Source organism: Haliotis rubra, unplaced genomic scaffold, assembly GCF_003918875.1.
Source record: "Haliotis rubra isolate DU_JTF1 unplaced genomic scaffold, ASM391887v1 Scf329, whole genome shotgun sequence".
In the NCBI taxonomy this organism is placed as follows: Eukaryota; Metazoa; Mollusca; class Gastropoda; order Lepetellida; family Haliotidae; genus Haliotis; species Haliotis rubra.
The window spans coordinates 691,304-716,999 of record NW_025767001.1 but is presented as its reverse complement, the minus strand read 5'-3'; the positions used below and the strand labels follow the sequence as shown (position 1 = coordinate 716,999).

The 25,696-nt window shown below is 38.2% G+C and overlaps 2 protein-coding genes across 5 annotated transcripts in view; one reads left to right on the top strand and one right to left on the bottom strand.

Annotated features, from left to right (window-relative positions):
* Nucleotides 1-15,964, top strand: part of LOC124284091 (leucine zipper putative tumor suppressor 2 homolog) — a 118,983-nt gene extending 103,019 nt beyond the window's left edge. For all 4 annotated transcript variants that reach the window (XM_046720149.1, XM_046720146.1, XM_046720147.1 and 1 more), the window contains exon 3: nucleotides 12,420-15,964. In XM_046720149.1, the coding sequence (XP_046576105.1) occupies nucleotides 12,420-13,727 (1,308 nt within the window). In that variant the 3' untranslated portion in view covers nucleotides 13,728-15,964. The remainder of the gene's footprint in view (nucleotides 1-12,419) is intronic.
* A 5,600-nt stretch (nucleotides 15,965-21,564) lies between these two features.
* Nucleotides 21,565-25,696, bottom strand: part of LOC124284089 (protein farnesyltransferase/geranylgeranyltransferase type-1 subunit alpha-like) — a 43,112-nt gene continuing 38,980 nt past the window's right edge. Inside the window, exon 9 of the mRNA XM_046720144.1 lies at nucleotides 21,565-25,656. The gene's annotated coding sequence lies outside the window, so the exon portion shown is untranslated. The remainder of the gene's footprint in view (nucleotides 25,657-25,696) is intronic.

Here is a 25,696-nt window from a genome sequence, read left to right as displayed (position 1 = left end):
ATGTGTGTACAGGTAGGCACACTCAGCTCAGACTAGTAACCCCTGACATGCTTGTAGCGTACATTAGTGAAGTCCATTTCCAAATAATTATCTCCCGAGTGGGTTGCCTCATTTCCTAAGGAAATTTGACTGACATTTGCATAACTTGGGAGTGTTTGTTTTTGGATTTCTGTGCCGTCTTGACGAAGTGTTGCTCAGCCATTGTGCCTCGATGGATACATTCCTATTTTCGTTGTTTTTGACGGAGAGCTGAGGGTCATGAGAGAGTTACAGGTGTTTGTTGGTGCTCGTGGGATGTAAGATAACAATGTCCCTGGACTTTCATGTGAGTAATTAAGATTTTGCTGTCATGTATTCGCTGAAATAGACATGTGTCAATTTCATGTAATGTCAGTTATTATATTTTAGCAGATCCTTTGTTATCATAGATATTTTGTTTTAAGAACTTGCACAGCATTTCACATGATTCTTTTATAAATTTTCTCAATCGACTCAGAAAACCTAACACTTGTTAGACAGATTTGCAAAAATGCAGAATTAATGTACAAGAAATATACCTATATATTGTTAGAACATGCTTGAAATTAAGATGTATTAAAAGAAAATGTTTAAAGATGTCTTGGAAATGTGTACCTCAATGTTGCATCAGCGATCAAATTATATCATACTGGAACTAACTTTTTCAAGATCAGTGTGGATGTGATATATATAAACTGGACAGAAATACATACTGTGATGTAGTATGGTGTGGGACTTACAGTTAGCAGTAAGAGTATTTCAAGTGTTTTAAGTTGACATCGGTTCATACACCTAACACCCGACATCCTCCATTCACTGGGAATAGATCCTTTGTTACAGCAACGTACATCTTGAGATGCGAGCCTGACCTAATTTACTTAATGACGACTCAGTTCATTCATCTTGTAAATTGTTCAGTCAGCAGTTTGTGATCAATCAATAACTTTGGTAAAGGTAATTAGTGCATTGTTTGTTCAGATGTCAATCAATTTGTCAATTGAAAGTTGGGATAAAAAAAAAATTTATGTCAAAGGAGAAGTATTGTTAGAGGTGAGGCAGTTTATTGTGATGGATTATGACAATAAAAATGGCAACTTTGTTTAACAATGTTTAACAGAAAAGTAAAGTATATTTTTAAAAAGTGAAAGTGAGGATTTAAAAAGCAAATTTACAATACAATCTACTGAATTAAAATACAGGCGAGACCTTCATAGTGTACACAACAAATAGGTCTGAAATATACGCTGATCGAAAACCGGTATTTTGACTTGCATTCGGAAAACTTCGTAACTTTCGGAAATCTTCGGATATTCCTTTTTTCATTTGTGCCAAATATTATTCACACTTTTATTTTTAATCATGAATGAAAGTTGTTATTAAAACTTAATCAAGCATAGTGATTTTGCTGTGTATTCGCATATAAATCAAGCATTACCTCGATTATAAGTATTTTTTTGTGTAAAAATACTTCACGCAATATATTGCAATACATATCGCACTACATGCTTTCGCATCGCAATATATCGCAATATGAAAATTCTCTGCAATACACACCCATAATTATTAATAGGGCTTCGATTGTCAATCTTCGTTGCGTGGCGTGTATGTAATTGTAATGCACGGTAAGACTGATACAGACAAAGGAAGTCCTTGATGAACTTTAGGTTGAACGTACAGGTGAAATTGACGTGAAAGGAGTAATAGACATTGTTCCAGTTAAGACCTATCCTATTTAAGAGGTCATATATATTGAGAGATATAAGATGTAAGTGACATGGTTGTTTTATGTGGTGTGTTTTAAGAGCAGGCTTCTGTCTTCTTCTGTAAAGACGTCATGGTATATAGCTTCACAAAAAGGAGTTAGCGTTTAATCTTGTTTCACTACCTGCTTTGTAGACACACATGTACTACCATATGTTGCCATATGTTGAGGCCATTATGTTTTAATATAGCTGCTATGAAAGATTAACTCAAGTAATATGACAGAATCTAGTACTGAAGTTTCTCTGCGTTGTATACTTAGGTTTTGAAAGAAAATATGTGATTTTTATGAGTTCTATTAGAAATAACTTTCTGGAAATAAAACTTTGAACTTTTGTGATAATATTGTAATGAATGTTATTACTATATAAATAGTTGTCAGTAAACATTGTCTTATGCTGTGATCACTCTATTGATACTTACAACTAGTTTGTGATGTGAAACAAGGAAAAATGGCCTCGAAATGCTGAGGCAGCTTTTAAATAGTTTAAATATTTTATATCTTAAATCTTTTGTTTGGTTCCTTTTAATTTTGCGTTTGAATAAGATTTTGGAATTAATGAGGCTGAACTAATTTAAAAGATAAGGCTTTAAACATTTATCTCTGACTACATGTTCCGATATGTCCTATATTAAATAATGAACTGCTAATTTCCTAATCAAGATCTGGTGGTTAGAAATATCTGTGTCCACGAAAAAAATATGAACAATTGATTTGGAACAGTGAATCATGAATTCAGAGACATTAATTGTGTAATAATCTTTTTGATCCATTGTTATCTGTGTGAAATTATTCTCTTGATAAGGTCACTTGAGTGCAGTTGGTTAGTTTCAGCAATGGAATTTTGAGTTAGATGTACTCTTCTATAGAGGAGATTAAACAGCGACTTTTAAACAAAAGGCTGCTTTGAGCAAACACAGGTGTCCGAACTTACAATTTGGGGACTTTCATAACAGTTGCCTGGGCAGTAGTATTTACAGGAATGGTATTAACCTTTAACACCTAAGTGGTCAAATATTGGACAAGGTTAACAAGTGATGAAAGGCTTTGTTATCTGATAAAAGGAAGGTCGGTCAGTTAGGTAGGCTTAGCCAACTAAAAAGTGACCATTTTCTTTGATGAAAAGCCTGTATACCTAATTGTGGAGACATTCTTTCAAATGTTGGGCATGATTTGTTAAAGGTTAAATATGACAACTTGTTAAATGGCAGCATAGCTCAATGTACTGATGGATAAAAGACAAAGATGCACAGCAGAAAGAAGTATAGAACTGGATTCATTAGAGATGTTTCATTTGAGTGAAATAAGAGAGAAATCCATGGGTCTTTGGTAGCCATGTGCTTCAATTAAACACTGGCTTGTCATGTTCTGCCATTACTTGGTAGCTTCACACACATGTCACCAGTAAATTTATGTGAGATCATGTTTTCTGTATTTTTGTTCATGCATGCAAGCAAGCAAGCAAGTCCACGCACACAAACGCACACACCATATATATGTGAGGTCTTTGAATGGCATATAGATGTGATCCACATAAGGAAGAGAGTTTAATGGATGTCAACGTCTTAATTATGAGGAACATAACATTTTGGGGAATATCCTAACACCTTCATCAGGTGATTATGAAGGACGAAGGATATACCCCGAAACATTGTGTTCCTCATAATAAAGAATTTGACATATATAATTATGTGTAATGATCTCAAACTTCTATTTTACCTCACTTTACCTTTATTTCTGTTCCCTTATTTTTTTCATCAGTATACAGTCAACTCTCGTTAATCCGACACTCGTGGTTGCAGAGAAATATGTCGGATTAACGAAAATGTCGGATTAATGTATTTGTGTGAAAATATTAATGTTTACTAAATGTCATGATCGTCCATACTGTTGCATGCATATCAGAAATGGTAGATCTAGGTATCTTCATCGTATGTAAAAATGGTGTATGTCTTAGTGGTGTGTCAGAAATGTTTGCAAAGTGTTCAACGATGTTTTGGCCTCAGATAGCTTGAAGCATTGGAATCAGTCGTAGAGACGCTCACCACTAAGCAGACTGCTTCAGGATGTCAGATACGGTTGATCATCCAATCTTCACATAAAACTTCTGCTCAGCAAAAGTGATGACTTGTTGTGTTGTCTGGGTTTTGTCTTTCTTCAAAAGGAGATTTCTTTCTTGATCAATGGCGTAACTCGGGCTTGCTTAGCAGGTGGTGTGATGAAAATGTGGAAATGTAGTGTAGAAATTTGTTTGTCATTAAGTTTGAATTGATAATGAACATTTAATTATAAATTGCATAAGCGATACATTGGATCATATGAAATGGTCTTTAATGAAATCTCTATTACACTAACAGTTGAATGGTTTGGAATGTAGTGGAAAATTTATAGTTCACACTCCAATTACCTTTGCAATATTTCAAAACCTACTGAAAAAGTATTAATCAGTGCAAATTATTAACTATGATTAACCTGGAAAGATACTTTGACAAAGTACACAAAATTGGTTAGCAAATTACAGCTGAAATAACTCTGACATTGTAAAGGCAACGTGTCTCTTCAACAAATTAATATGAGTATACAAATGCTCTACACTACCAGGATTGTGGATGACAAAAGAATTCGATATGACCGTGGGATGTATATGGGATATTGATTAGCAGCCTACTGCTATTGATTCCTGTCACTCCACAGAGACATCTGTTCCTACAGCCTGTTTCCCATGTATACAGTCTCTGTAAGCTCGTCACTTTACATCCAGGTACATCGACGTTGCATCAGGGACAAGTTACACCAACAAATGCAAATAGTCTTTACAGATGGATATATGTCGTGAGGTCAGGTGTTGTTTGCTGTGGATTACCTGATGCTAATTAGCAGTGCACCTGGTAGGAACGTGTCGCGCCATGAAATGAACATCACGTCGGTTTCATTTGATAAATGTCAATTTCATGATACCTACATAAACGTGATTGACATTTACACAAAGGTGTGTTATTCCGTCCGGGAGATACTGTTATCAACTATCCAGATTTTGATTGACAAGGAAAACTGTGAAAGAGGATATAATTTGATTTGGGTTTGAAACATCTGTAAACACATGTACAACTGATATCTATGCATTTAGGACAATATTAGATCAAGGGCTAGTGTACAGAAACGTGTGTCGACAATGAAATGTGATCCAGGTTGTTGATGGATAAACAGGTGAAATTAACATCACACGAAGTGAACAGTGGCGCGTGGTTGTAACATTAGCAATGAGTAATGACTCAATTGCTTTGATGCTGGTAGATTGTGTTATCCAAGATGAAATGCATCCAATCTATGACCAGAAGACTTTCTATAGTTGTGTAATTGATTGCACTGTTATATCGCACATGTGCTATTGACGTGTATTATGCACCAGGGGTTGCACATTTCATGTGGAGCCAAACTGTTGTACATTTCGCATTCGTGTCACTGAAGGAAACGTGACTGAACTTTCCAAACTTGGCCGAGATGGGTGGATGATTAGTTTTGATCTGTCTTGGAGAGAAAATGGCTAAACAAACATATACATCTTCTTTGTACATGACGGTGGGTATTTTCATTATTCTTTCCATTTTTGCAGTTTATGAACATTTAAAAATGTTAATAGACTAGATTTGGTTTTGGAGTTGTTGGATATGTCAAGTTGTGCTTTTCTTTTTATGTGTGACAGAACTCAGTAATAATTGGTTTTGGTGGCGATTCCAAATTTTAGTAAGTCCTAGCAAACCTATACTGGTTGTAAGAAGTGACCAGTTGGATTGGGCGCCAGACTCTGTCACTGTGTCATAAGGCATGGACTGTTGTTCATGACATCGATCATTAGATAATCTTATCCAGACTTGATTATATACAGACTGCCATCATAGCTGGAATATTGCTGAATGTGACATGGAACAACAAACCTAAGGTGGATTAAATGTGGATTGATTACCTGGTTTGGGTGGTCAAGTTTAGTGATCCAGTTGTGCATGAATGTACCCAGCAACATAGGTCATTGGTCATAATGGTACGGTCATCACTGAATTGTCTTGCCCACACTCACACAGGATTGGGATTCCTTGACATTTAATCTCAATGACTGTGACTTGGTTAATTGTTTGTAAGGTTCTCATGATCCTTAGGGTGATGCTCGGGTGGCGGGGTAGCCTAGTGGTTAAAGCGTTGGCTCGTCACACTGAAGGCCAGGGTTCAATTCCCCACATGGGTACAATGTGTGAAGCCCATTTCTGGTGTCCCCCTTAGGGGGTGATATTACTGGAATATTGCTAAAAGTGGCTTTAAACCATACTTACTTACTCACTCACTCACTGGTGATGCTCATGATATCAGGCATCAGTTGGCCTTGTCCCAGTTCCAGAACTTACAAGTTTAAATGGGTAGAGCATTGTTGACTGTAGACTAACGCTTAGTCTCTGAAAATGTATAATTTTCATAGTAACAAAAAACCAAAAACATTTCAATTGAAAAGGAGCCCCAGGGAGACCAGAGATTCAGAACCTTAGGAGATCTAGATTTGCTTCATTTAGTGCTTTAGCACTGCAGGGAGGGCTAGGCTGTAGGGAAAATAATGTGGTTCAGGGATGTGAGACAGACTATGTTGACTGCAGTATTAGAAAAGAAATACAGCAAAGAGTCTCTTCCTAGACTGATGCTTAGTAGTTGAAATTATATACTTTTGACAAAATGTTGCAACTATGTTTACACTGGAAAGGAACCCCAGTAATGAGGGGAGATGCAGAAGCTGTGAAAAGCTAGACTGGCTTCATTTAGGGCTGTAGCTGGTGATTGTGTGTTTGTTTGTTTGTTGTTTAACGCCAGACTCAGCAATATTCCAGCTATATGGCGGCGGTCTGTAAATAATCAAGTCTTTACCAGACAATCCTGTGATTAACAGCATCAGCATCTCTCTACGCAATTTGGAACCGATAACTGTTTGTCAACCAAGTCAGCAAGCCTGACCACCCGATCCCGTCAGTCACCTTTTAGAACAAGCATGGGTTGCTGAAGATCAATTCTAACACAGTTCGTGGGGGTTGGTCAGAAGGGGAAATAATATAGTTCACATACTGTGAGACAGATTAAGTCTCCTTCCTTGATCAGGTATTTCAAATAAGTGAACTTTGTATGGTATACCCATGGCATGTCCATTTGTGTGTGTCGAAGGGAGCAATATGTATCGGTGTACATTTCGTCGTCAATAGACTCCCACTGACCTGTCTCTAGGTGGACCACCATACTTCATTTCAACTGACACAGATATTTCTTTATGAATGCCTGATACTTGGAAAAGTCCATAAAACCGAAAATACCAACATAAGTTAGTCTGTCTGAGACTAGATTATACAGACTGGTGAATCTATTGGGACAGCAGTATTTGATTGTCACAAAAGTCAGATACATTTCGCCTGATTACACGTTATGTACAACTAGATGGTTCGCCCACTGATTGAAGAGAATATAACGTACCTTTATGCGTGGTGTTTGAGAAAGCGTGCCTATCTCCTAGAGGAACTATTTGTTGCTGTGTTAATACCGGTCTATTAATGTGAGGCTGCTCTTTGTGCATTTAGGTTCCAATATGCGAGATATTGACATAATTTGTTGGCCACATGGTAAGTGATACATCAAGTGTGTCAATTTCATTTGTAATATTATTTGAAACCAATATATTTTTAATATATTGATTATGATGTTCATCTGAAATAAATGTTATTTATTTACCAAAAAAATAAAATATATTAAGATTTCAAATCGAAAAGGTTTGAACAAAAGAAATAAATTTTCTGTTTAATTTTACTTAATGGTATATCTAGTATCTCTTTTCAAAATGCTTTGATTAATATATGATACATTTTCTTCTGAATCAGCTTCTACAATATGTCAAATGTAAGAAGTCACTTACATTAAATATTAAATAATGTTTTTATTGATAAATACTTGGTGGAAGAAAATCCCCATGACATACATATGTTCAATTGGTTTAATGTGATTGAATTTTTAATTGAATTTATGAGAATTTGTCAAATTTTAACAAAAAATGTTTTTGGTTTCATGCAGCAATCTGAACACTTCTCCACCCACATAAATATTCCTTGATTAATCACCTGACTCATGAAGTATTTATCTCACATGTCAGATATTTAAATTGTTTTTGGTGTAAAGTATATGTCAGTCACATGTGTATGACTCTACACAACACCCACATAAATATTCCGGTCATTTTGACTCTGTTGGTAAATACTGCTGTAACCGATACTATTAGTCATACAACTAATCTCATAAGACAATGACTCCACCATGGCCTTGATATGTAGGCGTTGTGTACATTTTACCCTCAGGATAAGATTACAGATAGGTGTCACCAAGTGAAAATCTTATCAAGCCATCTAAGAGATAGGGGTGTATTTGAAATATGCGTGTCAGTGAAGGTTTGATTGATCATTAGGGTCAAGCAGTGTCAATTGCATTTACATCTGTTTCCTGACGGTAGTTGTTTGTGGCTTATTGTTGATTGCTGGTTGGATTTACAAATTGTGATTAATTCATGCTGAGTTATTGATGAAAAAATTTTAAAAACAATTGACATTTTCCTGATTTTATAGAAGACACTGCTCTGGATTTCTTGAGCACACACTTATACAAATAAATTATACAGAATAATAAGTGCTGTGTTGTTCAAAAATATTTTCAATTTTGTGTTTGAAGATTTTTTTTATGATCGTTTTCAAGGATAATAACCTCAAAACTATCCTGATGGTTGATTATAAATTTTGTCCTTTTCTGGAAAATGTTACCTTTTGCCAAAACTAAACTCGTCCACCTAAATGTAATAGCTTGGTCTCAATTTGTAGTCTGAATAATTAACTTAGGTTATGAAAAATATACTAAGCTCACCACAAAGAGCTATAAGAATGCTAAGCGATAATCACTGACTCACAAATTTGAATTGATCTTTTTTGTTCATGAAATCACAGTAAATATAGCGTGAATTACCCCCCGGATGTGACTCTACTTACAGTGACTAGTAATTGTTCCCACTCTCACAAGGCATTAACTCTCCTTACCCCGATCATCATCCCCAATTATTAAGTAACACCCACGTAATCCCCTTCCAGTAAATCACCGAGCGAACATTTCTAACCACAAAGCCTGCACCGAAAACCACATAACTAAATAAAAGGATAAAGATATTAGCGTAGAAACAAGTAAAGCCCATTTCATCATTGCCGTAATAAAGCTTAGTGCGTCCTTAACTTGTATTTAGCCTAATGTCCAAGAACTATAAACTATATGGTCAGCGACTTAACAGGATATCTAGTATCAGATTTCCGTCAGTCAGCTTTATCTGTAGTTTTCATCTGAAATACCTCCTGTACTATTGTGTGTTACCTATGTGTTCAGAATGTCTTAGCAGGGAGCCTGGCTGTGATCGTAGCATTGTCTTTTTACAAGTCAGCACTTGTCTGTTCAAACAGTGGTAAAGCTGTTCCAATCATTAAGCTCTGTTATCGCCTATTGTGAACCTGGAAATAGACACGACTTATAGGATTAGATTGATTATTCCGAGTCATTTGGCGTTTCCAGTCACCTTTTGATGACAGGTCTAGATCATGTGTTCCATTGACTAGGAGGTCATGTTTCTAATTTTGAATATAGATGGAGGATGGTTAAGTTCATGCCTACTATGGTTTGTGGTTAGATGAGATTATCAGGTGAGGTAGGTGTGTACATTGTGTTTGTCGTGTAGATATTTGTTTGCATGAATTTTGAAAATTTTGGTTTAATTTCATTTTTGAAATGTATATAAATACACATCATGATATGTGGTAAAGTCTTAATGATGCATGATAACTTCAGCAGTATGTTCGTGGGTGTAGGTAGCCTAGTGGTTAAATGCTTGGTTCATCTTCCAGAGGACATGAGTTTTATTCTCTAATTGGTACCGTGTCTGAAGACCATGCAGAATGTAACAGTATCATATGAGGGAGGCAGACATTACAGAAAGATTTGATCTGCGTCATTATTCAAGACTGCATCATTTTTATCGCTGACATGCTTAAAAATGCTGTATAAGCATTTAATATCCACTTCACTCACTCACTCACTCACTCCAGCACTTTCTCACTCACTCACCCACCCTTTCACCCACCCACTCACTCCCACTCGCCCACCCACTCCAGCTTTTTTCCCTGTTTGCACGCAAAACACTTCCCAGCTTTTATCATGATCCTATCACACCATTGTTATCAGCAAACTGTCACAATCTCGAAACAGTATCTAAAAACCTGAGCCTCTGCTCACAAAAATATTCAAGTGTATACAGTTTCAGACCAAATCCCCTTTGATTTTCTACCTGTGCTTTGTCAATGTCTTCAGTGTTATAATTATTTGTAACACAGTCTTACCGGCAAGGTTTAAGATAGTTGGCCAGGTTAAGGATCAAACACTACAAGCTCCAGTAGAACCCAACCCACATCACTCCAGGAAGATATACACAGCAGTTAGACTGAAATCAGATCCTCGAGTGTCAGCCCAGTTTACCTCAGTGAAGAAGAGCACACTATGTCTTTGTTGTGGAGAATCTACAGTTTATATGTAGTGTTGGGCGGGGAGAATTAAAGTGTGGTTTTTTACTACTGTTAGATTAGTGGGTCGTCTTTTTTCAAACATAGACTTAGCTTGTGACACAACAGATCTTGAAGGTCTTACCATCAACATACTTTTGTTGTGGAAGTTTTTGTTTGTGCCCGATAAATTTATGTTTTCAATTTGGCCAGATATATTTGTATGAGTTGCTCTCACAGTGACATCATAAATGGTGTGGTCAGGAATTCAGGGTGATTCTGGAGTATGGAGATGTTTTTCTTTTGGTCTTTTGTAGCCTAGTGGTTAAAGCATTCGCTCATCATGCCGAAGACTCGGGTTCGATTCCCCACATGGGTACAATGTGTGAAGCCCATTTCTGGTATCCCCTGCCGTGATATTGCTGGAATATTGCTAAAAGCCGTGTAAAACCATACTCACTCACTCACTCACTCTTTTGGTCCTATTGGTAGTTTTCTTTTGCCCTTTTATCTTTTTAAAGTTATGGTTGCAACAAGGATGTTAGCCAAACCGTCATGTTTTTGGTCATTTCTTTTTTAAATTGATTTGTTCTTCATACGGGCACACAGTAATTTTTGTACCTCCTACTGTGATTTGGTACAACACAACCTCTTGTGTACACAGTGTGTTTGCAATTAACAATTATCCTAATCATGTGTAATGGTAGTCATTGTTGCTTTTAATTAGCATAATTTGTTAAATAAGGGTGAAAATATATATGGTTTGACTAACAGCTAGTCTCTGAAATAAACATGTTTTACAGAAAAAGTAGTTCACAGTAAAAAAAACATAATGAAAAGGAGCCCCGAGGCTTTCTTCTAGACTTGCCACATTTTCTAGACTTGCATTTCTTGGATATATTTGATTCAGGGTCTGTATGACAGACTAATGTCTGGCCTGATAGTAAAAGTGGACATTGCATTTAAGTCACAGGATTGTCTGGTCAAGTCTTTTGTATTTACATCCAGGATAAGGATGGGAAAGCCACATTAACTCGGTGCGCCTAGTAGGCAGCAAGAGTTATATGATCCCCAGGGAGTTGAGATTGAAAATACGTTGTGCCGTTGTGATGGACATCCAATGATCGAGGGAAAACAAAGCGCCTTTGAGCAGTTGTACTGGATATCGGCGCTATACAAATGTATGGATGGATGGATGCATGCATGAATGATATAGAATTATGCATACAAGAAACATTGTATCTTGTGATTTGGAACTGACAAGCCACCATACATTAAGTACTCTTTCACAACTAAATATACCACTCAACCTGTATAGGAAATGTTGATACCCATGAAGCAACACTAATTGTGTGCAGTGTAAATGGTAGGAAGTATCCCTAGCTACAGTTGAGTAGCATACACTCATTGGTGCTGGTATCCGCTAAACAAGCAGATATGTACAAGTTATATATGGAATACATATGTGCATGTTCAATTGACAGGCACTTGGTCATTTCCAACAAGCACTTAGCTCTGGTTATTATAGACGGTTTGCTATTAGGCACGCAAGTGTCATATTTTTCCGGAAGGTGAACTTGGAAGCATGAAATAATAAACCCAACTAACGTCAGTGTGGTGAGTCTGACGGGAAGCCATATTGTGGAGTATCTGAATTATTAAGACCACTGCAACTTAATGAGGCAACTTGTCACACACCAGGGCATTTTCCACAATGTGTGCCTACATGACTTTGTGTGTGTGGTGTATTCAGAGTAGGTATTTAGGTACATACGCATACTGATAATGAGAGCATGTGTGGTCATATTTTACTGTGTGTAGTAGCTTTGAATGATTTTGTGACCATTTTGCCTTCAGAGTCATGTATTCAAAGTTACTGTAGGAGTTCAACAGGGTTGATGTTTCAGACCTTTGTTTTTCAGTTAAAATTTATTTTGATCATTTCTTCACTGCAGATTACTGTTTAAACAGATAATTGTATTTTTGATCTAAGATTGTTATGTTTGAAGAATTGTGCTGATTTTTATTTTTTTTATTTTCAGAATGTGGGCCGAAGCATTGTGCGACCAATCGCTTTTAAGCCTGTGAACAGTGCGAAGCAGATTAGTCCGCCCCAAGGAGCAAAGAGACGACTATCCAATCAGGATGAAGGGTATGGGTCACATGACTATAATCACATGACTGGCAGTATGACAAGTAGCAAGACCATGAACTCCTCGCATAGTTCTCATCATGATGGCAGTGAGAGGTCCACGAGTTTCTCAAGCGACTTCTCGCGACCTCTCGACAGACCCGAGTCGCTGCCATCGCTTAATGTCAGCCGTGTGTCTTCAAATAACATGGAGGTATTTCCTGTCCAGACACCTTCTCCAAGTGACAGTGGAGTTGGTGAACTGGAAGCTATGTTGAAAGAAAAGGATGCGGAGTTGAATACATTGCGCGATGTCATGGACAGAAACGAAAGAGCAATATTTCAAGTCTATGAGGAAAAGAAATCTGGGTGGCTGAAAGATATGCGTGAATTGCGAGAGGAGTATGAACGTAAATTCAAAATTCAGCAGCGTAAGAATTACAAAACGGAACAGGTGTTATCGCTGCAGGTTTATAAACTTCAACAAGAGAAGAAAGCTTTGAAGGATGAATATGATAAACAGTACCTGGAGAAAGATATTCTTCGAAAAGAATGCAGCTCTTATCAAGACGAAGTCCGAGATATGAAACTGAGGCTGGGATGTCTACAACACAATGGACATCCTACAACAGAAATTAACGAAACTTCCGAACTGCGTCAACAAGTTCGGGATTTGAACCAGGAAGTGACTCAAAAGAGCCGTGAGGTGATTACCCTAAGAACTCAACTCCACTCTCACGAGTCGGAAATGGATAAGAAGAATAAAGAATTATCGGAAAAGTTCCGAGAAATACTCTCAAAGACAGAAGAGTTAAAATCTCTGAAAAACGAACTCGGAAAGTTATCGACCGAAGAGCCAGAATTTTGTGATGCAGGTGTGCAATCTGATTTGGACGACACAATGTGTGACACAGAGCCGGAATTGCTCAAACCTTCCATCGTTTCCGCCAGAGACAGGCAAATAGCGGAACTGAAAGACGAGGTGGATAGGTTACGAGACGAAATCCTCGTACACCGTGCAAATTTCGAAAAGGACAGAGAAACATGGTTGGATGAGAAGAACAAGGTGATTCGCTACCAGAAACAATTACAGCTCAACTATGTACAGATGTACCGGAAAAACCGAACATTGGAAGCTGAAGTTGAACAGCTAACTCTAGAACTCGAAAGTCGAGATTTAAAACTAATGGCAATGAACGGTGAAGAATCTGTGTGTTGAAGCGTTGGTGCGCTTTTTGTATGTTGAAGTCTATGGGTGCTATGTGAATTCGCCCTCGTCGAATGTGCCAAAGTGAATTTATAGATGATTGCTGATGCATTTATGTGAATGACGTTAAGTGAACTGTGTGCGGAATATTCACAATCTGGATTTAAGCAGTTTGGGCAAAATTTGAAAATAGGTCATATTGTACAGACAACTACTTTCATTTCAGAGAGAAAATTGGATGAAAAAATAACATTGTTTGCAAAGAGTGTAGAAATGTGCCTTTTCTCATTGTCCTCATCCAACCATTGTCTATTTCAAAGGAACTGCCACAAACATGTGACATTTTAGATTTGTGCAAGATTGGCTACCGGTATATATATACATATGTATGTGGTGCTCACATCTCATACTGCTGGCATACAACTTGTATTAACATTTCCACATGTATGATAATTACCCCACATGATTCCTAGTGTATTGATGAAACATATTAGTTGATTTTAATGTATTTTAATCAAGATTTGAAATGTAATTGATGGTGATGTCAGTGGACAACAATCTATGAATTCATACTTTTTGTTATGTGACGTTTGGGAGATTGCCTCAGTAGAATCTACTTGGTAGTAAATATATACTCAGGTAATTTACAAAAATTAAACGCTGATATATTTCTTTTTGCTAAATTTCTATGTACCTTTCCAATTTGAATTTCTTTTTAAGATTCTGTATCACTTTCAAAGTATTTCCATTGATAAGCTATTTTCCCAGTTGTCAAGGTGGTTAAAATGTTTTCCAGTACGCTAAATTTGAATCTCTCAATGAAAATGTACATTTGGTTTCTGAAAGAAGCAAGTATATTATTTCAAAATGAAAATTGCTTGCACATTTCGACTTGATCTTAAATAATTGTTATATTTTCATATCTTATCCATGGCTTTTTAGTGCTCTTTTTAAATGTGTTAATGAATCTTGAAAAAGTGCCCAGGTTCATAGAACTTAATATGTAAAGTAACAGATTTCAAAAACTTAAAAAATATATATAGGTGTTACTTGATATATTTGGTGATTTTCACCATATTTGTATTTTGTCAGTTTTCTTTGATAATTATTTCGATAGGGTTTATAATTGTCTTTTTCCTTAAGAAGGATTTTAGTCTTTGTTTGTTATAATTACCTACATTGCTTTTTATTATATAAATGGCATTTGTTTTACAATTAAAAATCAAAAAGAAAGATTTTAGTAGTTATGCTGTTGTGTCCATTGTGTCCTTCACAACAATGGCAACAGGTCTTGTCCTTTGGAGATTTGTTACTTTGGCCAAATTATTGTTTATATATTACAAAAAATATTATCAGTTATTTAAACTAACAGTAAGTGTGTTAAAATATTAATAAAATCATAGATTTGTATTGAGGCATTTTGAAATACATCTTGTCACGAAATGTTGATTTCGTAATTGACGATGTTGATTTCATGAAATGAATCAGCTTTGAAATGACCAGTAATGTGTACTGTGAAGTCATTCTGTCACATTACCTTGTGATTAACTATGGCCTGGACTGAAAACATTAGGCATGTCTGGTTTGGATTTTCAAATTTATATACTCAACAAAAGGAGTTAAGGACCACCCCAATATTCAGCATTTAAGTATTGTATGGATAATAATATGAACTATTAAATGCTTAAATATTGAAAATTGGGGTGGTCCTTTACCTTTTTTTGTTGACTATACATGTATATGTATTTGTGGAAACTTGATTGTTTTGATCAGATTTATTAATGAAAAATTCTAAATTTGTTTGGATGTCTCACAATTTTGCTAGAAATGGGGAATTTTCAAACCACTGAATGTTCCTTCATTTAGATATGCTATAGTTATAAAAATATAAAAATCACAATTAAATGTCAATAGATTTAACCTTTATCCATATCTATTCAACTAACAGTAGATTCCCTGCTTGCTTGTTGCTGAACTAACAGGGACATTAAGGGGAGTTTCCACCGAAATTGAGTGCAATTGACGCTAATCTATTTCTAGAACACGTGGACCAGACATGCGTAATGTTGGATTTGTGCCTTAGCATCTGTGTGGTGAATGCAGATGTCGCCTGTAATGGCTGTGTATAGTGTATTGATATTCAACAACAGCGGTTAGTATCACAATGTAATGTACGTTGCATTTCCCAAAGAAATACTAGTCAGATATGTACAGTTTCATACACAAAATAAAATAGATTTATGATCTAACCAGTCTTCATGATTTATTAACTGTAATATTGGACAAAGTGTGCTTAACCTTTGGTATTTGTACATGAATGATATGATTTATCACAAATGCTGCTGTCAGTGATTGCCAAGACTATGAATATTTATTTGCCAATTCAAAGTTTTTGCCTGATAAGAGTTAAATTATGAAAATGTAATATAATGATACACAATTTTGATAACATTTCCAAGGTGTGTGAGAGGATTTGAACAACAGATTCAATGTGGAACACCTTGTCCATATGACTAGAGAGGTCTACCCAGTCAGTAAAATGACAAGGATGACTCCATGCTCTGCAACGTACCTCACTTCAAACGAGGAAATGTGTCCTGGATAGTTTTGTTGGGTATTGAGACTATTTTGTTCAAATTTGATTGTAGTGTGCAACCACACAAAGGTCTGAAGGTGTGGGTGTACAATACAACCGATCTGAAGGTGTGGGTGTACAATACAACCGATCTGAAGGTGTTGGTGTACAATACAACCAAGCTGAAGGTGTTGATGTACAATACAACCAAGCTGAAGGTGTGGGTGTGCAATACAACCGATCTGAAGGTGTTGATGTACAATACAACCAAGCTGAAGGTGTGGGTGTGCAATACAACCGATCTGAAGGTGTTGATGTACAATACAACCAGGCTGAAGGTGTGGGTGTGCAATACAACCGATCTGAAGGTGTTGATGTGCAATACAACCAGGCTGAAGGTGTGGGTGTGCAATACAACCGATCTGAAGGTGTTGATGTGCAATACAACCGATCTGAAGGTGTTGATGTGCAAGTACAACCAGGCTGAAGGTGTGGGTGTACAATACAACCGATCTGAAGGTGTTGATGTGCAATACAACCGATCTGAAGGTGTTGATGTGCAATACAACCGATCTGAAGGTGTTGATGTGCAATACAACCAGGCTGAAGGTGTGGGTGTACAATACAACCGATCTGAAGGTGTTGATGTGCAATACAACCAGGCTGAAGGTGTGGGTGTGCAATACAACCAGATCTGAAGGTGTTGATGTGCAATACAACCAGGCTGAAGGTGTGGATGTACAATACAACCAATCTGAAGGTGTTGGTGTTGTGCAATACAACCAGGCTGAAGGTGTGGGTGTGCAATACAACCAGGCTGAAGGTGTTGGTGTGCAATACAACCAGATCTGAAGGTGTTGATGTGCAATACAACCAGGCTGAAGGTGTTGGTGTGCAATACAACCAGGCTGAAGGTGTGGGTGTACAATACAACCAGGCTGAAGGTGTTGATGTGCAATACAACCGATCTGAAGGTGTTGATGTGCAATACAACCGATCTGAAGGTGTTGGTGTGCAATACAACCAGGCTGAAGGTGTGGGTGTGCAATACAACCAGGCTGAAGGTGTTGATGTGCAATACAACCAGGCTGAAGGTGTGGATGTGCAATACAACCAGGCTGAAGGTGTTGATGTGCAATACAACCAGGCTGAAGGTGTTGATGTGCAATACAACCAGACTGAAGGTGATCTGTGCTGACAACTGATCTGAAGGTGTTTCATCGGTGTGCAATACAACCAGGCTGAAGGTGTGGATGTGCAATACAACATCTGAAGGTGTGAATACAACGAGGCTGAAGGTGTTGGTGTGCAATACAACCATCTGAAGGTGTGGGTGTACAATACAACCAGGCTGAAGGTGTTGGTGTGCAATACAACCAGGCTGAAGGTGTGGGTGTGCAATACAAACCGATCTGAAGGTGTTGGTGTGCAATACAACCAGGCTGAAGGTGTTGGTGTACAATACAACCAGGCTGAAGGTGTGGGTATGCAATACAACCAGCTGAAGGTGTGGGTGTGCAATACAACCAGGCTGAAGGTGTGGGTGTGCAATACAACCAGGCTGAAGTGCAATACAAACCGATCTGAAAGGTGTGGGTGTGCAATACACAACCAGGCTGAAGGTGTTGGTGTGCAAATACAATACAAGGTGTGGGTGTGCAATACAACCAGGCTGAAGGTGTTGGTGTGCAATACAACCAGGCTGAAGGTGTTGGTGTATGCAATACAACCAGGCTGAAGGTGTGGGTGTGCAATACAACCAGGCTGAAGGTGTGGGTGAAGGTGTTGGGTGTGCAATACAACCGAGATCTGAAGGTGTTGGGTGTGCAATACAACCAGGCTGAAGGTGTGGGTGTGCAATACAACCGATCTGAAGGTGTGCAATACAACCAGGCTGATGTTGAAGGTGTGTGGGTGTACAATACAACCAGGCTGAAGGTGTTGGTGTGCAATACAACCAGGCTGAAGGTGTTGGTGTGCAATACAACCAGATCTGAAGGTGTGGGTGTGCAATACAACCAGGCTGAAGGTGTGGGTGTGCAATACAACCAGGCTGAAGGTGTTGGTGTACAACAATGAAGGTGTGGGTGTGCCAACCAGCTGAAGGTGTTGGTGTGCAATACAACCAGGCTGAAGGTGTGGGTGTGCAATACAACCAGGCTGAAGGTGTGGGTGATGCAATACAACCAGGCTGAAGGTGTGGGTGTGCAATACAACCAGGCTGAAGGTGTGGGTGTGCAATACAACCAGGCTGAAGGTGTGGGTGTGTACAACCAATCTGAAGGTGTTGCAATACAACCGAGGCTGAAGGTGTGGGTGTGCAATACAACCAGGCTGAAGGTGTGGGTGTGCAATACAACCGATCTGAAGGTGTTGATGTGCAATACAACCAGGCTGAAGGTGTTGGTGTGCAATACAACCAGGCTGAAGGTGTGGGTGTGCAATACAACCGATCTGAAGGTGTTGGTGTACAATACAATACAACCAGGCTGAAGGTGTTGGTATGCAATACAACCAGGCTGAAGGTGTGGGTGTGCAATACAACCAGGCTGAAGGTGAAGGTGTGGGTGTACAATACAACCGATCTGAAGGTGTGGGTGCTGATGAAAGGTGTTGATGTGCAATACAACCGATCTGAAGGTGTTGATGTACAATACAACTGATCTGAAGGTGTGGGTGTGCAATACAACCAGGCTGAAGGTGTGGATGTGCAATACAACCAGGCTGAAGGTGTTGGTGTACAAGACAACCAGGCTGAAGGTGTTGGTGTGCAATACAACCAGGCTGAAGGTGTGGGTGTGCAATACAACCAGCAATACAACCCGATCTGAAGGTGTGGGTATGCAATACAACCAGATCTGAAGGTGTGGGTGTGCAATACAACCGATCTGAAGGTGTGGGATCTGATGTTGAACAATACAACCAGGCTGAAGGTGTGGTGGTGTGCAATACAACCAGGCTGAAGGTGTTGGTGTGCAATACAACCAGGCTGAAGGTGTTGGTGTGCAATACAACCAGGCTGAAGGTGTGGGTGTGCAATACAACCAGGCTGAAGGTGTGGTGTGCAATACAACCAGGCTGAAGGTGTGGGTGTGCAATACAACCGATCTGAAGGTGTGGGTGTGCAATACAACCAAGGCTGAAGGTGTGGGTGTGCAATACAACCAGGCTGAAGGTGTGGGTGTGCAATACAACCGATCTGAAGGTGTGGGTGTGCAATACAACCAGGCTGAAGGTGTGGGTGTGCAATACAACCGATCTGAAGGTGTGGGTGTGCAATACAACCAGGCTGAAGGTGTTGGTGTGCAATACAACCAGGCTGAAGGTGTGGGTGTGCAATACAACCGATCTGAAGGTGTGGATATGCAATGTGGGTGTGCACAACCAGGCTGAAGGTGTTGGTGTGCAATACAACCAGGCTGAAGGTGTGGGTGTGCAATACAACCAGGCTGAAGGTGTGGGTGTGCAATACAACCAGGCTGAAGGTGTGGGTGTGCAATACAACCAGGCTGAAGGTGTGTAGGTGTGCACTACAACCAGGCTGAAGGTGTAGGTGTGCAATACAACCAGGCTGAAGGTGTAGGTGTGCAATACAACCAGGCTGAAGGTGTGGGTGTGCAATACAACCAGGCTGAAGGTGTGGGTATGCAATACAACCGGGCTGAAGGTGTGGGTGTGCAATACAACCAGGCTGAAGGTGTGGGTGTGCAATACAACCAGGCTGAAGGTGTGGGTATAAAATACAACCAGGCTGAAGGCGTCTGCATGCAAAAATGCTTAAGCAAAATCACAACCTGACAGTTGGATGTGGGAGTGAACCTGCATTCAGTATGTTTTCTCTCCACCTGCATGCATGTATGCATGTGTATGCGACTGCATGCACCTTAGTATGACTTAAACAGCAGTTAAACAAGGATACATTTTGCTTGCTATGTAAAGCCTCACTCAATATCCCAGCTATATGTTGACAGTCTGTAAATAATCAAGTCTGGACTAGACAATCCAGTGATAGACATCATGAGCATCGATCTACGCAACAATATCACATATCAACGAAGTCCTGTTCGTTGCCTCTCATAGGCAGATCTAGATGGGGGTGCATACTTTTGTCCTCCTGAAAGTTTATTGAATGACCCTGGAGTTGCTGTAGGCCAATTCTTAGCCCGACCTTCATTAGTCCAAGGATACAGTCTTAAGCATAAATGTTTACAAATGCCTGTTACAATCCCTCAGTTCAGAGTTTCATTTTAACATAAATTAAAAAAGATGAATTCTGTATTCTGTTATGGTTGTAATAGACTAACACTTACTGTCTAAAAATATATAATTTGGAAAACAAGTAACTCCTCTTTTACTTAAAAAGGGTATTTCAGAACCTGGTGGGAATTCTAGACTTCAGTTATGGCTTTTGAATTACACTAGGGCTGGGCAGAAAGGGACAACAGTCAAAGACTGGGAGAAAAGGGCTCTAATTGTATACAAGGTGTCAGGAGTTACCTCCCCTGCAGTGCTCTGTTGACTGTTATCAATATTTGATCTATCTCCATAATAATCACTCGTTGCACTATGCTCATTGATTTGTCAAGGGAATAGTAATCTGATTCTCTGTGCATGGCCACTTCAGGCTCATTCTCAGGTGTCTCACTGGAATTAATATTTAACTGTTTTTACACTCGGAATCTTGGGATCACATTTCTACCATTTAAGATGAGTATTGCGAAGAACCATGGCTCTGCTTCAACAATCCTTTAAGGGTCTCAGATATGAAAAATAATAAAACATCAGTAAATTTATCTGACAATATATACATGACCAAAACGTTTAACATTTAGGCATTATTTCTGCAATTGTTCATGTAATCTAGTTTGATGGTATTGGTTGTTGGGATGATATAAACTTGAATTTGATATGAAAAAAAGAACTTGTTAGGAAGTCATTGCATGCTTTGAGTGAGTATAGTTTTACGCCGCTTTTAGCAATATTCCAGCAATATCACGGCAAGGGACACCAGAAATGGTGCATGCTTCAAAGGAGATTTTGAAAAAGTAATCTGTTTCAAACATCAGCCGTTACAATTACATCACTGTAATATCATTTACTTAGTGTGAGTGAGTATAGTTTTACGCCGCTTTTAGCAATATTCCAGCAATATCACGGCGGAAAACACCAGAAAATGGGCTTCACACATTTTACCATTTACTTAAAACAAATTTAACATTTGTGTGTGCTAACTACTCATCAGGAAGCCTCTTTTGTAGCAATAACAAAACAAAGTTTTCAGATAATACTGAGGTTTATTTCATCTGATGTGCGGTGACATGTGGAGCACACCAACCACTCAGGCAGGAAAAGAACCTGCTACACAGAGATGGCTGAAACAGCCACTCGACCCATAGGGCCATCTAAAACAGGAAGCATCTGTATCAAAGTGTCAAAACCAGAAGCAAGATTACAAATTACTAATGACAAAACTCACACGTTTCAGTTCAAAGGATATTCAATTTTTTTTTAAAATTGTAAATCTGAATATTTACATTTATTATGCAAACCCTGAACGTAAGAGCCCCGCACTGAATTCCCCATTTGCTTGGAGACTATCTACAGAACAGGGCATGGAAAGTACTTGAGCATTTGTAAAATAATAGCATCCAGACATGCTGACCGATTCACTGTAGCTGCCATACACAACAAAGAGATCCATTCATTTCAATTTTAAACACACCATCAAATGAAAAGATTTGCAACAAGAATATCATAATTGCTAAACTCAATTATACATTTTATATAGCAATTCTCTGACAAATGGCACGCATCAACATGCTTGCTCACTTCATTTGTCCAAATCCTGAATCTTGGGCAGTTAATTTTAAAACATTAAAATCGTTTTTTATGCTTATTTTGACAATCATGCACAAAACAAAAAATACATGCAAATTGGTTTCCAAATCTCTATATACAAAGCAAAAATAGAACTGTATTTATAAAGATAGTTTTGTTGAAAGTGCAACTCTTAAACTGAAAGTCTCATTACAAAAATGATTTATATAAAACTGATAGATGCTTCCCCTGCCTCTATACCCACTCTAAAGAGATAAGTTAACACCTGCATCAGTTCACATGCTGCATAAGTACCTTCTTTGAGGTCCATATACTCATCTTTCCAAAACCCGAAGATTTTGGACAGAACATCAAGGTGCTTTCTCCCTTCATTTAAATCAGACAATAACACAAATGAGGAGCTAATTAACTTAAATTTAGACCAATCACACAAATGAGGAGCTGATTAACTTATTTTTCTGCAAATATATCGGTATCCTTGTACTGGTTCTTCTACTGTTGAGCTTCAAGCAAGCATTAATTTTACGAGCAATTTACAAGAAGCTTAGCCATGTAAGCAGTTCTAAAGAAATTTGAAAAAGTGTAATAAAGACATAAATAATTTATTATTTTTACACAAGAAAATATCTCTTTGTTATATATAAATTTTTATAACTTACTTTATAACTCCTTTTAAGACAGCAATATATTTGACCACATAAATTTCTTTCTCCACAAGCATAATCACACACATTCTCAACATTAATTTATATCAGAAATATATGTAAAAAGGAACCTTTCTTTATAACAAAGTAGCATATGTACTGTCTTAATCATGGTTGTCAAATCATTGATACAATGAAACATATAGACATAATGTCAGTGCAAGCTGAATGATAGCTTCTAATGTTATCAATCTCCACTAGCAATCTCCTTGTTTTAGTTCCCTTAACGAAACCAGCCTTACCTGCCAGTGTAAAGCCAAGCTTACACATGGAACTGAAGATGCAGTGAGTGAGTGAGTGAGTTTAGTTTTACGCCACACTCAGCAATAGTCCAGCTATATTGTGGCAGTCTGTAAATATTCGAGTCTGGACCAGACAATCCAGTGATCAACAGCATGAGCATCGATCCGCGCAATTGGGAACTTATGACATGTGTCAACCAAGTCAGCGAGCCTGACCGCCCGATCCCTCAAAGATGCACAGAACACCTGTGTTCGAGTCTGTCAGCTGTTTCCGTATCTGCTGCTTATTGCACTCAGCAATATTTCAGCCTGCCATTCCAGTGGCATTTTTATAATATAATCTGGACCGAACAATCCGGTGATTGATGAATAATGATCCATGTCATTTCAGTATGACAATCACTATCACTAAAGTCAGCAACCCTGACAGCACTGCCTTCCACGACAAGCATAGTCGTCGGGCATATTATCTTCTACTGAACAAGGATGAAAGCACAGAATTACAAACTTGAGATTGACTTATCTCAAGAGTCTTAACATCAGACTTCACCAGCTGATCTCCAGATTCTGTATGAATATCTTGTGTTTCTTGATTTGCCACCGAAGTTTCTTTACGAAACACTGAAATGGAGTGTTTTATACAATATGCACTGTTGTAACTGGGCTGACATAAACCATAATAAATTTGGAAGCATCGTGGAATTCTGGAATCATTCACCAGGAAACTCTTATATAACTGAATAATGTTAAGACTTCACCAATTAAACAAAGTTCAGTAAAACACTGTCCACCTGTCCAGGTAAACATTATTGTGTTCATGGTAACCCTTTTCTGTCACCATGGTCAAAACTATCATTCATCCTTTCATACGGTCAATAACTTATGTCTTAATGCCCCCAATCGAAGGATCCACCAGTTATCAATCATACCCCCAGGGACATTCACACACCAATCATGTCAATCCTTCTGCAACACAATCAAAATCAAAAACTAGAAAATAAATCTGTTTGCTCCATTTGATCATTTCGTTTTATGCACTTCACTTTCAGTGAACAATCCTGATTTAAACTGCAATGTCAAATTCAATCCAAAGATACTCCCAAGCAAGCTGAGAAAAAGACCTTTGAAGATTATCACACCAAAAAGTCCTATTTGTTCAATACGAAACAGCTGGTCAAGTTACAAAACAAACATAGAGGATCAAATGTAATCATTGTGAACATAAGATCTGGAGATTGTTTTCTGTAAATATTTACAAACTCTTGTAAAATTGGTCTGAATGATAATGGAGTATGTTTTGCATCTTACCAAAATTCTTAAGGTAATATTCACTTCACTAACACAAAAAGTTTCCTTCATATTTCCTGCATGATCAAATACAGTAAAATCCTTCATACTGCAGATAATGAAGAGTAGATAGAGTTATGTCCCTTTGACTAAATGTTGGCACACCTGTGAAGCTTATTGGTATAACAGTTTCACTGATTACATGTGCTTCAGGTAAAATGTGCATATATTTTCCCCTTTAATTATAAACAACAAAGCAGGTATTCATGGATTACTGAAAAATAAAAAAGAATTCCATAGAAAATCCAAATACATCCAAATGCAGCACACACCACTAAAGCACTGTTCCGGGCCCATATCCACAAAGTGTTCATAGCCTCACAACAGCAGTGAGTCAGTGCTGTCATTGTCTTTGGACTACAGTTGCTGAGTGGATTGGGACCCTGTAGCAGCGGTAATGCGTGTCTCCAGATACAGCTAGTCTTATAATAGTGCCACATGTACGCAGGTTAAATAACTTGGAGAAGAAGAAAATATCGAAATTATGGGAACAGGGACCTGTATTCAGAATTTCTCCAAAATATCTTCCTCCCAGGCCAATCAAATCTGCCTGAATTTGTAATCTTCCACCCAGGCCAATCAAATCTGCCTGAATTTGTTCAAAATTGTAATACAAACTAAAATAATTCCTACATAAACGTCTTTTTCATGACAAAAATAGAATTTCCATATCTTCATGCTTGAATGTTTGTAAAAAATCATTTTCAGTTCATGGTCGACAAGGGCAATGATATAATACACAGTAACCAACATTTACTTTGGATCAACAGACATCCTCAGTCAAGACAGTGGTCCTTAGTAAATCATGAGAAGTGTATTTATTTTTATATGATACCCGGTTAATACCATGAGAATCTGTAAAACAGCAAAACCCTTGTTCTGACCTCAATTTGAGATGCAACCTTCGAGACACGTTTAATGTCTTGTGAGATAGAGATGAGATAGAGATATGAACAGTTTATAATTCTCCATCTGATTACGTCAAACAAACCACCATAACATCTCAAGAGACAGGCCTGCTTCTAGGAAGCAATGGGTGTCACTTGTAACAGCAGCGTCAACCCTGCTTCAACATCACAAGCAACAAACCTGCTTCGATGAAGCATTGGGTGCCACTTGTAACAACAGCCTCAACACTGCTTCTACATCACAAGTAACAAACCTGCTTCGATGAAGCATTGGGTGCCACTTGTAACAACAGCCTCAACACTGTTTCTACATCACAAGCAACAAACCTGCTTCGATGAAGCAGCCACTTGTTCAACACTGCTTCTG